The sequence below is a fragment of the Urocampus carinirostris genome, chromosome 18, assembly GCF_059441175.1.
Source record: "Urocampus carinirostris isolate Australia breed hairy pipefish chromosome 18, RoL_Ucar_1.0, whole genome shotgun sequence".
Taxonomy (NCBI): domain Eukaryota; kingdom Metazoa; phylum Chordata; class Actinopteri; order Syngnathiformes; family Syngnathidae; genus Urocampus; species Urocampus carinirostris.
In genome coordinates, this window is record NC_142366.1 from 26,273,427 (window position 1) to 26,287,760 (window position 14,334).

General features: G+C 40.0%; 1 protein-coding gene across 1 annotated transcript in view; it reads left to right on the forward strand.

The window, feature by feature from the left end:
- stau2 (staufen double-stranded RNA binding protein 2) overlaps window positions 1-14,334 on the forward strand; it is a 169,198-nt gene that overhangs the window by 7,920 nt on the left and 146,944 nt on the right. The window contains exon 5 of the mRNA XM_088322111.1: window positions 603-738. Within this exon, the coding sequence (XP_088178237.1) occupies window positions 603-738 (136 nt within the window). The remainder of the gene's footprint in view (window positions 1-602; window positions 739-14,334) is intronic.

The window sequence follows — 14,334 nt, forward strand, 5'->3', positions numbered from 1 at the left end:
AGACATATATCTATCTAGACATATATCTATCTAGACATTTATCTATCTAGACATCTATCTTTCCATCTATACATCTATCGATCTATCTATCAAAGGCAAAACTTCATTCTTAAATATTAAGCAAAGTTGAGTATTACTTTTTGTGTCTGTTTGAATATTTTCAAGCTTGTAATGAAGTAGTACATTCAAAACTCGCATGAAGTATTCTTGGCGCGTTTTGGTGAAACAAAGACCAATAACACATTGTCCATCGTTTAATGTTGGCGTAGCATTGAAATGGAGAAAGTAAAAAAAAGTTCATTTTTAAAATACAGTCCAAACGCCAACAAAAACCCAAAAAGGATGTAAATGGAAGAGTTTATTTGAGCGCATTCTAAGAAATTCACATACTTGCACGCGCAACACAAGGAACTTGACAGAGGCTGCAATGATGACTTAAGCTAAAAGATGATGTCAGCAAGTAAAACATTTCCAGATTCCGGACAGCACCTTTAAAAATGATGCATTCTTTTGCTAGTGATAATGCAAATTAATCAATACCAATTTTAAGACTAACTTGTCTGAATCCTCCATAATTCTATGTGGTATTCTTCCTAACACAGGGAGCATCACGCCAACAGTGGAGCTCAATGGCTTGGCTATGAAGAGAGGAGAGCCGGCCATCTACAGGCCTTTAGATCCCAAGCCTATGCCCAGCTACAGAGGTTGTTACAATTTCAGAGGGATGTTTAACCAAAGGTAAGTTGCGTTGTCAGTTTTCGGTCCGTAGTAGGGTTTTCAATGTCGATGTTGGGTAATGAAAGACAATCACACTCCCAGAATGCTGACAGATTGATTTATCATCAATAGGGGCCCTTCTGTTCGGATTAAAGTTTCCAGCAGTGACCATTCCGCAAAAATATGTTTTAATTATGCTGTAGATAGATAGATAGATACTTTATTCATCCCCGCAGGGAAATTCACATTTCCAGCAGCATCCCTTCGCTGAGAACAATACAATAATAAAGCAAAAGGAATACAATATACAAATACCCAATGTGACGTGCTAATACCCACTGTAGCGTGTTGTATAGAGTGTTTAAATAGTGCTACATAAAATACACACTGCAATAAAAGTACGGTAATATGCAATGTAGGGGGTGTGGTTTAATGTGGGCCTTTACTCCGCCGGGTGGAGTTAAAGAGCCTCATGGCACGAGGAAGAAAAGATCTCTTCAGTCTGTCCGTGGTACAAGACAGTGACAGCAGTCTGTCGCTGAAGCCGCTCTTCTGTCTGGATATAATGCTGTGTAAAAGTATTCATTTGTCATGCCATACTGTTTTGATTGCTACTCTTGTGGCACTTTTCAAGTGCAGGCCAGGAATTCTTTATGCATCCATTACTGCAAGGGCATTCATGTTTTCACCAGTTCTCCTTCTTTCAGCGGGATTAATGAAAGCAAGGCCTCGTGAATATGAATTCTCTCGGACAGGCCATAGCCGTAATCAATCATCCTAACGGCGCGGCGGCGAAACCGAGGGTTCTATATGCCCACGTCCTTGCCTATTATGATGAATAAAAGCGATCCGGAATCATGTTGATGGAGCATCCTCTCATTAAAGGGGCAGTCCGGTGCTGATCCATCAGCACTCTAATCACCACCAGGACCTATATTGATTCGTTCAGAAAGTGCTTTGATGAGGATCATATGTAATGAGCGTTTATCAGCGTCGATATGAATCTTATTTATGGGAAAAACGGCCATTGAGTAATGGCTGACCATCCCTGTCCACTTTAAACCAGCAATGAATCTACTGGGGTGGTGCAACCGTGTCCATTGTTCACTCTCAATTTGGTCACGCGGTGGAAAAAAATCCAATGGGAATTCGTCATGAGTCCAAGTTTAATGGTAAATGGTCTGAATTTATATCGCGCTTTTCAAGTCATTGAAGACCTCCCAAAGCGCTTTACAATTGTCTTTACTGTTTTTGTTTCAGATACAAAGTTGCTCCGCCTTCGAAATTAGGATGTGGAAAAAGTTTCTTGATAAATATTGACAAAAGACAGACGGGGTATTGCACAAAACCAAGATAATAAGGCCTTAAGCCGGGATATTTTTGTTATTTTGGCTAAGTTTAGCCTCGAATCCGTTGCATAAAATCATGGTAAATGTGAACCGGCTCAATTATGAGTATATTATCTTAGCCTGGCTGTTAGCTTGGTCTAGATAAGGCTAGCTATAGAGATTATGCTAACAAGTTATGCTAACGATTACCTGCTAATAGCTGCATGCTAACCAATTATGCTAAGTAAGGCTATAAATTCAGTCAAACTTCAGCCATAATATCAAAAACATAGCGGCCTAATCCCCTACCTTGATTTCATGCAACAACTGGATACTCAAAACTCTTAAAGCAAGTTAAAGTGAAGACTGAAGAAAAAATATGTCCCATAATTGATTCTTTATTCCTTTACGAAAACCTCAATGTTGAACATATCAACTGATCTTTTTGTATGCTAGAATTAGTCACCATAATGCCCTTTAAATTTCAAATATCAAAGATTAAAGCTAAAAAAAAAAGCAACTTTTTATTTAGGATATTTACGTGTGAAAAATATCTTCAACAATTAAATGTTTGTGCATACAACCCATGACACAATGGACTTATGTCCAATGTTCCCTGCAATTTTCCTTACGGGTCTGAGCGTTCACACAAAGTCGGTGAGCAACGCTTGAAACAACAGTGAGCAACCTCAATCCCAAGTGTGGCAAGATAATTCATTATCAAACATGTCCAAAACTTGACATCAAGTTACATTTTGCTGAGTTTCCGGCAATGCAAAAACATTTTTCTCTTTTGAATGAATTGACTCATGTACTATTGCAAAGGTTGTACGGCCTACAAACGTCGTTTGTTCTTACAATTCTTTCACAAGATATCCATTTCTTTTTATTTCCTGATATATTTTGTCGCATAATATTAACATTTTTGGGGGCTTATTGAGTCGGTTGCAAGATACAGAACTGTACTTAATCACATTTTTAGTGGAAGTACAATGTTGGCAACAAGATTCACTTGATATCATTGGAAATTATTTGAATGCAACACAAACTTTTTCTTCATTTTGGTATTTTTTTTCTTTTTTTGTTCTATTCCCCCCTTCTTTTAAGTGATTTTGTGCACAGTTTTACATAATATTTGGTCATGTTGGGATTAAAGAAGCAAAAACAACCTGAAGAGTCGTTTAGGACCCGAAAGAGCCGGTTCCTTTTAGTGAGCTGAGCTGAAGAAGCCGGTTCTCGACCAACTCTACTAACTTTACTCTACTTAGTTCTATTCTGACTCGACTTCAAAATACCGCATTTAGGACACAACGTCAGGGGAACCCGTGTATTTTTACCTTCATGCACTGTAACTTTGACTTGAGTCGCTTCTTATTTAGTAATTTTGAGCCCTGATTTTTGTGCGCCGGCTAGATTTTCTTGTGCGCAGAGAATGTGCGCAATTGCGCACGCGCGCAGCTTAGAGGGAACGCTGTTTATGTCATGCTTGGCTGGCCCGGAAACACAATTTTAAAAAAAAAAACGTTTTTTTATCAGCAAACTCGTTGGAACACCCAATTTGTATGAGTTGCTCAGCCAAAAGTATTCCCAAAACGATCATTTAATATTTTACAGTAAGTGCCCCAATATGTTTTGGGGCCCGAGCATTGTTCATAGATTATTTTTGAGCCCGTCCTTGGTTTTCCCAACGTTTACACACTCTATGCCCTCAGTAGGTGTTCCTAAGAATTTGGAACCGGGACAAGATTTTTGTTTTTTCCACCCCTTAGGAGAAAGCCCGACCACCCACCTTCTCCCGCACCTAATTTGGTTATGTCAGGAACATTTTGTCAGCTGGAGGAATGAAATGTCTGGGGGTTCTCTGGCCTGTGACACTTCCTTGTGCGAACATGCTGACATACAGAATGAGCAGTTACTGTTGTTATGTCAGAAACCGAAACGGGGTGACTGTTTCCTCCACTGGGTGTCCGACATTTTCAAACTGTAAGAAACACAATGAAACCTTACCTCCTACGAAACCTGCTGGGGACACGAGATGGCACTAGAGCTCCTTCCACTTTGCTGTCTTTGTAGTCAAGTTTTTGGAAAGGTTTTTTCCAACAAAGACTTTTAGAGACACAACTGGAAATCTAACCATTTTTGGCTGTTGATTGATAATATTTTGATTTCAGAATTTCAGTCCAATTAGTTTCTTTAATAATTACAATAGTCTTCATTGCCGTTGATTACTTTGTATCGAGCATTGTTTGCATTGAGATTAAACATTGCACTCCAGGTTAAACACATAACAAAGACTTTATCTAACTATCTATCTACCCTGGTCATATCCCTCGAGAGGGGTGACGGACAGCAAGACAAACATATACACAGAAAAACAAAGAAAAGGAAAAAAAGTAGCTAAAAACACCAAAAAATCGACCATGGCCAACCCAAATGCCTAAACACCGAAACAAGTTAAGCACCTCAGGACCCAAGTTGGTCATGCTTTCGTCCCTCCAGATGAAATGGGACACGAGAAAGCGGTTATGTCACTCGGGTTAGGGAGACAACACACTCTTCGGTTCAACAGCAGGGCCCGACAGCTTTCGCTGGTTTACCCCTGCCGTATCATACGGGTGCCCGGCTCATCCCTTGGAACACGTCTAAATATCCCTCTATCCTTTTAAAACACCTCTCCACTCATTCCTATCGCCAACAAGAGCTCTATAAGGCGCATGGTCAGCTTTTGAAAAATGTAAAGCATTTTAGGTGCGCCTTATAGCCGTGAAAATACGGTAAATAGAGAACAAAAAGAAAAAAGTAACAGCTACGAAAAAATAAACACAATGAGATTTTTTTAAAGGAATTAAAAAAAAAATGGAAAAAAAAACAGGGAAAAAGAAGAAAAAGCTTGTGTTGCATTCAAATAATTTCCAATGATACCAAGTCAATCTTGTTGCCAACATTGTACTTCCACTAATAAAATGTGATTAAATGCAGTTCTGTATCTTGCAACCAACTCAATAAGCCCCCCAAAATTTTAGTATTATGCGTCAAAAGATATCAGGGAAAAAAAAATTAAATCTTGTGAAAGAATTGTAAAAACAAATGACGTTTGTAGGCCGTACAACCTTTGCAATAATACATGAGTCAATTCATTCAAAAGTGAATTTTTTTTTTGCATTGCCGGAAACTCAGCAAAATTGTAACTTGATGTCAAGTTTTGGACATGTTTGATCATGATTTAGTTGCCACACTTGGGATTGCCGTTGCTCACCGTTGTTTCAAGCGTTGCTCACCGACTTTGTGTGAACGCCCAGACCCCTGCAAAATGACAGGGAACATTGCTCCTGACCAAAGAATATCTTTAGTACACATGGGCCTAAAGTCATAAAACAAAAATGTTTTATGCAAGAGCCAAAGAAATTTGGAATATGCATAAAAAAAAGGATTTGGAAAGATTTATGCTCGCTATCATTCAGCCCGGTAATTTTTTTCACATCCTGTGAGTTGAGATGACTCGAATTTCATGTTCACGTTTGTGGAAGTCATCATGTACACGGCTTCACCTTTGACTCGGGTCTTTGGAGTGTGAAACTTGTCTGGTGATGACAACTCGCAGAGATCGAGTCATGAATAAATCTTACATCATACGAAGTCTTTTTTTGGGGTTCATTGCTCGTCTCTGTGTGTTCGACAGAACAAGGCAAACAATGTGGCCGGGGACTCAAAAGTCATTTCCCAGGAGATTTTAGAGTACCGTATATTCCAGACTATAGAGCGCACCTGATTATAAGCCGCACCCACCACATTTTAGGAGAAAAAACGATTTTGTACATACACAAGCCGCACCTGTATATAAGCCGCATGCGCCCACATTTAAACATGTAACACAAACACAAAATGAACCCAAACCCGACTTCAAGTCCCGCGAATGAAACTAAATGTCCTTCATTAAAGTCCACGTCCAAAAATCACAGCCGGCAATATGAATGGTAAATGATACCGGTACTTAAGGTTTGATGCAAACCTGCAGACTCCGGGTCCCGTTGAAAGTAATCCAAGGAAAAAAGTGTATATTTCCAAAGGTAAGGGTGGGAAAAATATATCAGATGAACACATTTACTAACGCAACTTTTCTTTCCTTGTCCGTCCCTCACCTTTAGCGGTCCCCACTTAAACTCGACACCCCGCGTTTGTTCCGCCCCTCATTTTTCGTTCATCCGTGCAAAACATATGAGAATAAGTGTCTAAAATAAATACAAATAAATACATTACAAAAATATAAAGCTGCAAATACATATTATACATGGGTTACACATATTTACAAAGAAAGACGGTACACCGAGAGAGTTTTCAAAGCTTTAATAATAATAATATAGCTTTCATCCCAAACGGTGCCGGTGACAGGGCAGTTAATGGTAGCAACACTCGAGCGCCGCTGGCGGCCATTACAAAAATGACATAAATTGGCCGCATCACTGAATAAGCCGCAGGGTTGAAAGTTAGGGAAAAAAGTAGCGGCTTGTAGTCCGGAAATTACGGTAGTTAAATGTGGCCGGGTTTCATCGACTCTGGGCGGTTAAAAAGAAAGTCTATGATCCACTGACAAATGGAGCAGGAGCGCCATAGGTGTGGTAATTTCTTGACCAGGAATGTCTGTTGAAGGCGCCATGAAATCCAGGAAGAGCATCCTGACGTAGCTCTCCCGTTATAAATTTGATGGGGTGTAGGGGAAGAAGAGACGAATTTTTCTGGGGTGGCCTTTGAAGAAGAATGTAGTTATTGGTGAAGAAGAATAGAACACTATTTTGGGTGTAAGCCAGAATAGTTGTCTCGCGGGACGGATGAAATCTGTTAGCGGGTCTTAACCAGCCCACGGGTCGTAGTTTTCCCACTCCTGGGTGATACCATGAATAATGTAGCTTTATTGGTTCAGTCCAATGTTCCAAGTGTAAAACCTAAAGCTATCTGTGTCTGCTTGACACTTTTTTTAATACAAAGCATTGATTGATGGGGCGGGCGATACTGGGAATTTGGTTATTAATCCGACCCAAGTAAATACATGATCGATACTGATCTGATACCGATCATGAAATAAATCAACCCTCCCCCATTTGAGTTAATTTGTAATTACTTTTTCAAGGCAAAAAATAAACAAGATTTTTTTTCAAATCAAACGTTTGCTTTATTCCGATTTCGAAATCTTTGTTTGGTGTGGAAATTTCTGAATTTCGGTTCGTTTGGCAATTTGCATACTCGGCAGCCAATCGGAAGCCTGCATGGAATAACTTTGTGCTTCCGGACTTTCCCGAGCGTTATAAGGTCGTGCATGTGCATATCATTTTCCAAAGTAGACGCACAGAGAACACAAGAAAAATGGAGAAGTGGTTAGGAATCAAGCCAAAGAAGATTCAAAAGAAGCTAACAAAATTTATGACTCTACAAAACGTAAACGTACATTAGAAGCATCGTGGAAAGAGGAGTTCATGTGGCTTGCAGTAGACGACGCAACGCAAACATTGCATGAGTAAATTCAGGTACATACTTATCGCAGATGGAAAACAACAATGTCATATAGATAGATAGATAGATACTTTATTCATCCCCGTAGGGAAATTCACACTCCAGCAGTCTACCCCGTTGTTTATTAACAGATTAACATGATGCCCTAGGGGTGCTCGTAGCGGAGTGATGACGTCACACGCTAGTCCAAAAGTTCGACATCCCTGCGGCAGATGGAATCTTTGTGCCCAAGGATACACCACCTCGTGTTAGCGAGTCCACCTCCTCTCCGATTCCCGCAGGCTTTCGTGTCTCTGTATAGCGGCGCTGAAGCCGGATAGCTCCGGGTAGCTCCGGGTGGCTACACGATAGCGTCCGGGGTGCTAAACATGAGCCACGTTTCCGCAAAACATAGCAACTGCGCTCCTGTGCGCTTCGATGTTTTCCACCAGCACTCGTTGGTCTTATTTGGTATTGAGTTCACATTTACCATTATTACTGACGGTACCGAAGACTTATAATGCCGCTAGCCGCTTCGCTAGCTCCGGCTCTTCTTCCACGATAGGCCTCTCATCACGCCGGCATGAGAATTCTTCAGGGCAAGGAGTTGAATCCTCGAATAACTGCATTTTTTTGCGCTAAAACCCATGTCCGTAGGATAGAAAGTCATCCAAATGTTTAGTTGTCAAACGGGAATAAAAACACCGAAGATAGAAGCAGACATATATATTTATGCAATGAATGTTACAAGTAGATTTATAATAAACTTAATTTTAAAGTGTTGTTCTGTTATATATTCTGATTATCACTCCTTAATACCTTGCAACAATGTTTTTTCTTTTGCGATGAGTCGTCTTATTGTGTTTCAAGTTGTGAAAAATGGGGCAGGCAACTTTATGGCTGGGTAGGCAACTTTTCAGAGTTGTCTGCCCTCGTGTCCGCTAACTTTCGCATGGGTTTCAGACACTGTATAGGGAGAATAATATTTCACCAGTAGATGTCGCTGTAATGTGTATCGCAACTGAGAACGAGTGCTACTATCACAAGGAATAATGGAAACTAGGTGAACAGCAGCACCATTTTTTCCTAGCTTTTCCCAAAGATTTTAGTTTTTGGGGTTAACTGTAGCAGCAAGACAGCGGACGATCATATTTGCTCCTTCTTGGTGAGAATCATGTAAAAAAAAAACATTTTTATTTTCCTACAAGTATTTTTTTGAATGCGATTGGCTGGCAACCAGTTCATGGTGTCTCCTGCCCACTGCCTGATGATTGCTGGGATGGGCTCCAGCACCCCCGCGATCCTACTGAGGATAAGCGGTGCAGCTGATGAGATGAGATTACATATTCATGTTTTTTTTTTTTTTTTTTTAACGTAGAATAAAATGTAATGGTCTTTACTGTCACTAATCTTAACGTCCGGTCAGAATAGGCTAAAACACTTGTCTGCCCTGGTGTCGGTAACTTTTTGTCATGAGATTCAGACACTGGTGAAAGGTGTGAAAGGCGAGATATTTTTTGTTCATAGTAGTCTAAGATTTTCGACAAAAAGTGCTTGTTTTTGGCATGAATGAAGCACAACCGCAAATCGCTTGTAAATCTAATCATAGTCACAAACAATTGAAGCCAATCGAATCATGACTTAGTCATAGAATCCTATCCCAACAATTTTATAGATTGAGCTGTAATTGTTATGAGAAGACCACATCACTGACTTCAGTGTAACCCTTTTTCCTCCATTTTAAACCGAGGGTAATTTCAGCAAGGTGCGGGATTCAATCCCAGTCTTGTTTGCCCGCGTCCCTGCGTCCTGGAAGCATCATTTTTGCTGGGGACGCATTGTCTCAAATCAACGTGCGTCCCCGGGACGCAACTTTTTTGACACAAATTGTCATTATTAGCCGATTCCTTTTTTTTTAACAAAGATTTACCGCACTCCAAACTTTTCGTCAGGCAGATCCGCCATTGTTGTTTTGGTCTCGCGCCGATCTCTGCGAACGAGATCTTGTTGCTTGGAGATAACGTCATTGTTTTGGTTGTTGTCAAAAAGAGAAGTATGCCTCCGAAAAAACAGTTGGTCCTAGGTGCAAATCAACAAAAAATTGGTAATTTCTTCAGTGTCGGTAATAAGTCGAAACAAAGTGGTAACAACGGCAATAATTCCGGCACGAAAAAACGGCGGAGAAATTCTTCAGAACACCGCGAAGGCAAGGAAAACATGTGTTTTGAAGCGAACGTTTCGACGAAAAGAATACTAGCAAGAAAAGGACTTTTCTGCCCAAATGGACTAAATTATATTCCTTGTTACGCTATGAGGAGGATGATAATGGATTGGACCTTGAGAAGGGATTACAACTATGGCGGGACAGCAAACCACGAAGAATATATGAACTGAAAAATTTGAAGTGATAACTGCTTTGTATTCCCAATAAACTGTGATGATTAAAACTGAATGAATATATAGATTTATATTATATATTTGTCGCCGATTTACAATTTGAACCGCGATAACACTAAATTTTGGGGAGCCATAGATCTCTGTTGGGACCCATAGATTTTTCAGCATGCGAGTCCCCGGGACCCATCACTTTTCACAGCTCAAATGAACACTGCAATCCCCGTGTCAAATATGTTTGGCATTTCCAAACGACTTTTTGTGTCAACCGAAAATATGAAGAGAATAAGAAAAGACGCACACGGTGTATCCGATGTCCCTTCCGCAACATCAAGTAATTTCAACTTGAAAGGAATCATTACGGCCCCCAAAAACAAATAAATCTTCCAACGGCAACAGAGTGTTTGTTGTCCTTCGTTTTCGTTTTAACAAAGGAACTCATTTACCCCGTTAATGACAATGAACATAAAACAGCAGGTCGCAGTGTAATGCTTTTAATGAGGACAGCAGGGTCTGGTTTTAGACCGATCCCCAGCCAGCGTGTCCTTTCATCCAGCCAAGTTGGCACTAGAAGGGCAGAAAGGTCCTTTTTGTGCTATGTCGAGAGAATATACATGTTGTTTTTCACACGCATATTCTCATCATATTTTTCGGCGTTTAGTGAGCTCGTAAAATCTGATTTTCAGGCTGCTGGGATTACTTAGATGGCAAATTTTTTCATATGTATTTTCTTCTACCTAGTAACCTGATCTTGTTTTTCTTTTTTAGCCCGCTTCCTTTTGAGTAATTGTTAAAGTCAATCATTATTAAGACTATTTCGTGGCCATATTTACCCAAATAAAATACATATATATTGTTAAAATCTAGTCATACCAAGAGCAGATTTCACTCACGTCCTCCATGATGTTGAAGAAGAAGGGAAAGAGACCCCTCCCACAACGTGGGCATGATTTATTATACTTCAGGGAGAGACAGTACACATAAGCATTTCACAATAAAAGAATATAAGATTGATAAACGTACAAGAGATGCAATTAGACTGATTATTGAAACGTTACTTCATGTGTGTGTGTGTGTGTGTGTGTGTGTGTGTGTGTGTGTGTGTGTGTGTGTGTGTGTGTGTGTGTGTGTGTGTGTGTGTGTGTGTGTGTGTGTGTGTGAAAGATTGTTTTTATATTTAGTAATCTAAAAACAAGCTAATTACCTTGAGACAGAAATTCTAGAGATTTACATTGAAAACCTGACAGTAATACTATTGTAAATTTTTCATTTTTGGAAGTGTTTCGCGTTGTGTCACCACGAGTCAGCCATTACGACAGCCCCGAGGTCACTTTATTGGTGGGGCTCTGATTTCTCCTGAGCCAAGCACGGAAGGAGGGCCCCAAGACTGATTACGGTACTCACTAGAGGGCACTTTTTAAACCACAAAAAGCTGGCGGAAACGATGGCCTTTTTTTTGTTCTGACACCTATCGAAAGGAGCAATAAAGCATCACTCAAAATCAGAGCTATCTGATCAACTAATGTGTTAATGCTTCATGCTGTAAATGTAATTTTGAAGTTGGGTATTTGAACAGTAAGCCATGATCTACTAAAACTTGTTGTAAAAAGTAAGACTGTAACGGTTACTGACGCCCCCTTACTTTCGAACATTCGACTTACGAAAAACTGTAGATACGAACATTTTTTTCGGGATGTCGAAAAATACTTGGACATTGCTGTAAGTTAGATTTTGAAATGTGTGCACATTTTTCCGAGAATTGTAGTACTTCTTTCCGCCGCTACCGGCGTGTGGCGCTGTGAGAGGTCACCCAGCATCCACCCCGAAGAAGAAATCCGGCTTCTACTTCCTGGTTTGTGTGTATACACACTGCACTGTATCTCTAGCACGCTAAGAATTTTGACATTTTTATTGATTAATAATATATTCAATATGGTTGCTGTGAAGTGTAGAGAAGAGGCGAGTCGTTTCTTTTGAAATGAGAGTGGAATAAGAAAGCTTGATGCGGTTGAGAAAACGGTTGGATCGCTTTTTTTTTTTGTCCACACTCTATCACGGAGGAGGACCTCTTGAAACTTATCTTCCAAAAGTGAGTTACACTTTTTTTATCTTTATAGAGCATATTATTTTTTTTAGCTATTATTTTTTTAGTACAAAACAATACAGGTTATTTATACAAGCCTTAAACATACTTAAACAAACCTTAAACATACAAAATATAGCACTGAAGCAACTTACAGACAAATTCAACTTACGAACGATCGGAAGTATGGCAGCGTCTGTATTTCACTACTCAAATTAGTTGTATTGTCGTTAGATTGATTGGATAAAACAATATTCATTTCAATCCCTGTAAAAAAAGGAAGCTACAAAATTGTGACGCTGATGGCCATGCACTGGAAACCTTTCACGGAGGGTGAATTTATTAAAGACTGTTTAGACAATGCCTGTCTGAATAGTGGGCCATCACACCTTTTCAGCTTACCAAATCTGGCCCGCTTTCTGAAAAGTTTGAACACCCCTGACCTGGTCTGTCTTACTGTGAATAAATAGGTGTGGCATTATTTTTGTAAGGTTTATTATTGCTCAACAAGATTAATTGCAGTGTCTGAAATAACGTCTGCCCAGATGCAAGCATCTTTTACGTCGGGCGTAGAACTTACAAAACGTCTCCGCCCGGGTGGCCGACAATTTTTTCAAGGGGAAAAAAAAAAAGAAAGATTTTTTTTCAAATCAAATGTTTGCTTTATTCTGATTTCGAAATATTTGTTCGGTTTGGAAATCATTCATCAGAATTTCGGTTCGTTTGGCAATTTGCATACTCTGCAGCCAATGAGAAGCCTGCATCGAATAACTTTGTGTTTCCAGACTTTCCCGAGCGTTACAATGTCAAGCATTTGCATATCATTTTCCAAAGTAGACGCACGGAGAACACAAGAATAATGGATAAGTGGTTAGGAATCAAGCCAAAACCTCAGCTCCAGAAGAAAGATTCAAAAGAAGCTAACAAAATTCATGACGCTACAAAACGTAAACGTACATTAAAAGCATCGTGGAAAGAGGAGTTCACGTGGCTTGCAGCAGATGACGCAATGCAAACATTGTATGAATGAATTTTTGCAAAGAGTTGTCTTATTGCATTTCAAGTTGTGAAAAATGGGGCAGGCAACTTTATGGCTGGGCAGGCAATTTTTCAGAGTTGTCTGCCCTGGTGTCCGCTAACTTTTTACTCTGTTAATTGCAATCATTAATAGGGAATTACCTATTTTTGTGGTTTTATTTTGAACTTGAATCATTTCAAAGAGTTAAAATACAAGTACAGTGGAACCTCGTTTCTCGACCATAATCCGTTCCATTTCTTTGTACGAAAACCGATTTGTACGATCACCGAAGCCGTTTTTTTCCCATTAAAAGTAATGTAAAATTGTTTTAATCTTTTCCAACGCCCTAAATGTTTACTACGAAAGTAAACATAAAGCTAACCCAGGCTAATCGTACGTTCGCGTTAGCGTAATCTTCCGTACGAAAGATGACGCTAACATGAACGTGTAAAAATAAAAAAATCGGGTCGTTTACACGTCATTTAGCACCCGGGTCGCCACAACAAGTGGTGAGCAGTTAAAGGATGAAGAAAAGAATTATGAGTAGGATTTCTTACCTTGGCGGCTGTCTGCAGAAGCCATGCTGTATTCCTTCTTCATATTTTGCTATTATTTATTTCTTAAATGCAATAGTTGTACGCACTACTCCTCTTTTTTCACCTGTAGCAACTTTGCTGCTTGCACCAACCTTTTTCCGAGGCATAATTAGGAGTTAAAACACTCCCTTCACCGCTTTTGAAAAACGAAAGCAGAGAACGAGTGCGCTTTGCCGTGACAACAGTTCTTCACGAGGGGTGGGGGCAATCTACACTCGTACGCCGCTCAGCATCGCCCCTAGCGTACCGGCGTTCGAACTCCGATATTTTGAACGAAAAGCGAAGCAAGAATTTCTTGAAATTTTTGGTCGAGAACCGATTTGTTCGAACTGAGAGGCGTTCAAAAACCGAGGTTCCACTGTATCAGGTTTTTATAACATTTAATGACCCTATAACTAGGGTTTGCAAGACCTTTCGGTCTCCCGCCCCCCTTTCTTTGCCTTGCTGTCTCTTAGGGAGTAGAGATAGAGATGAAGTGTTTGAGGACTATGTTAGGAGTGACAAGATTGGATAGACTGAGAAATGAAATTGTGAGAGACAGAACTGGAGTAGTAGTGGAACTGAGCAAGCGTGTTGATAAGAGAGTAATCAGTTGGTTTGGACACATGGAGAGGATGGATGAGGAGTGAATGTTGAAGAGGATCTACAGAGCAGAAGTCAATGGAAGGAGACCAAATTGACGTGGATGGATGGTGTTATGAGTCTACTGCAGGA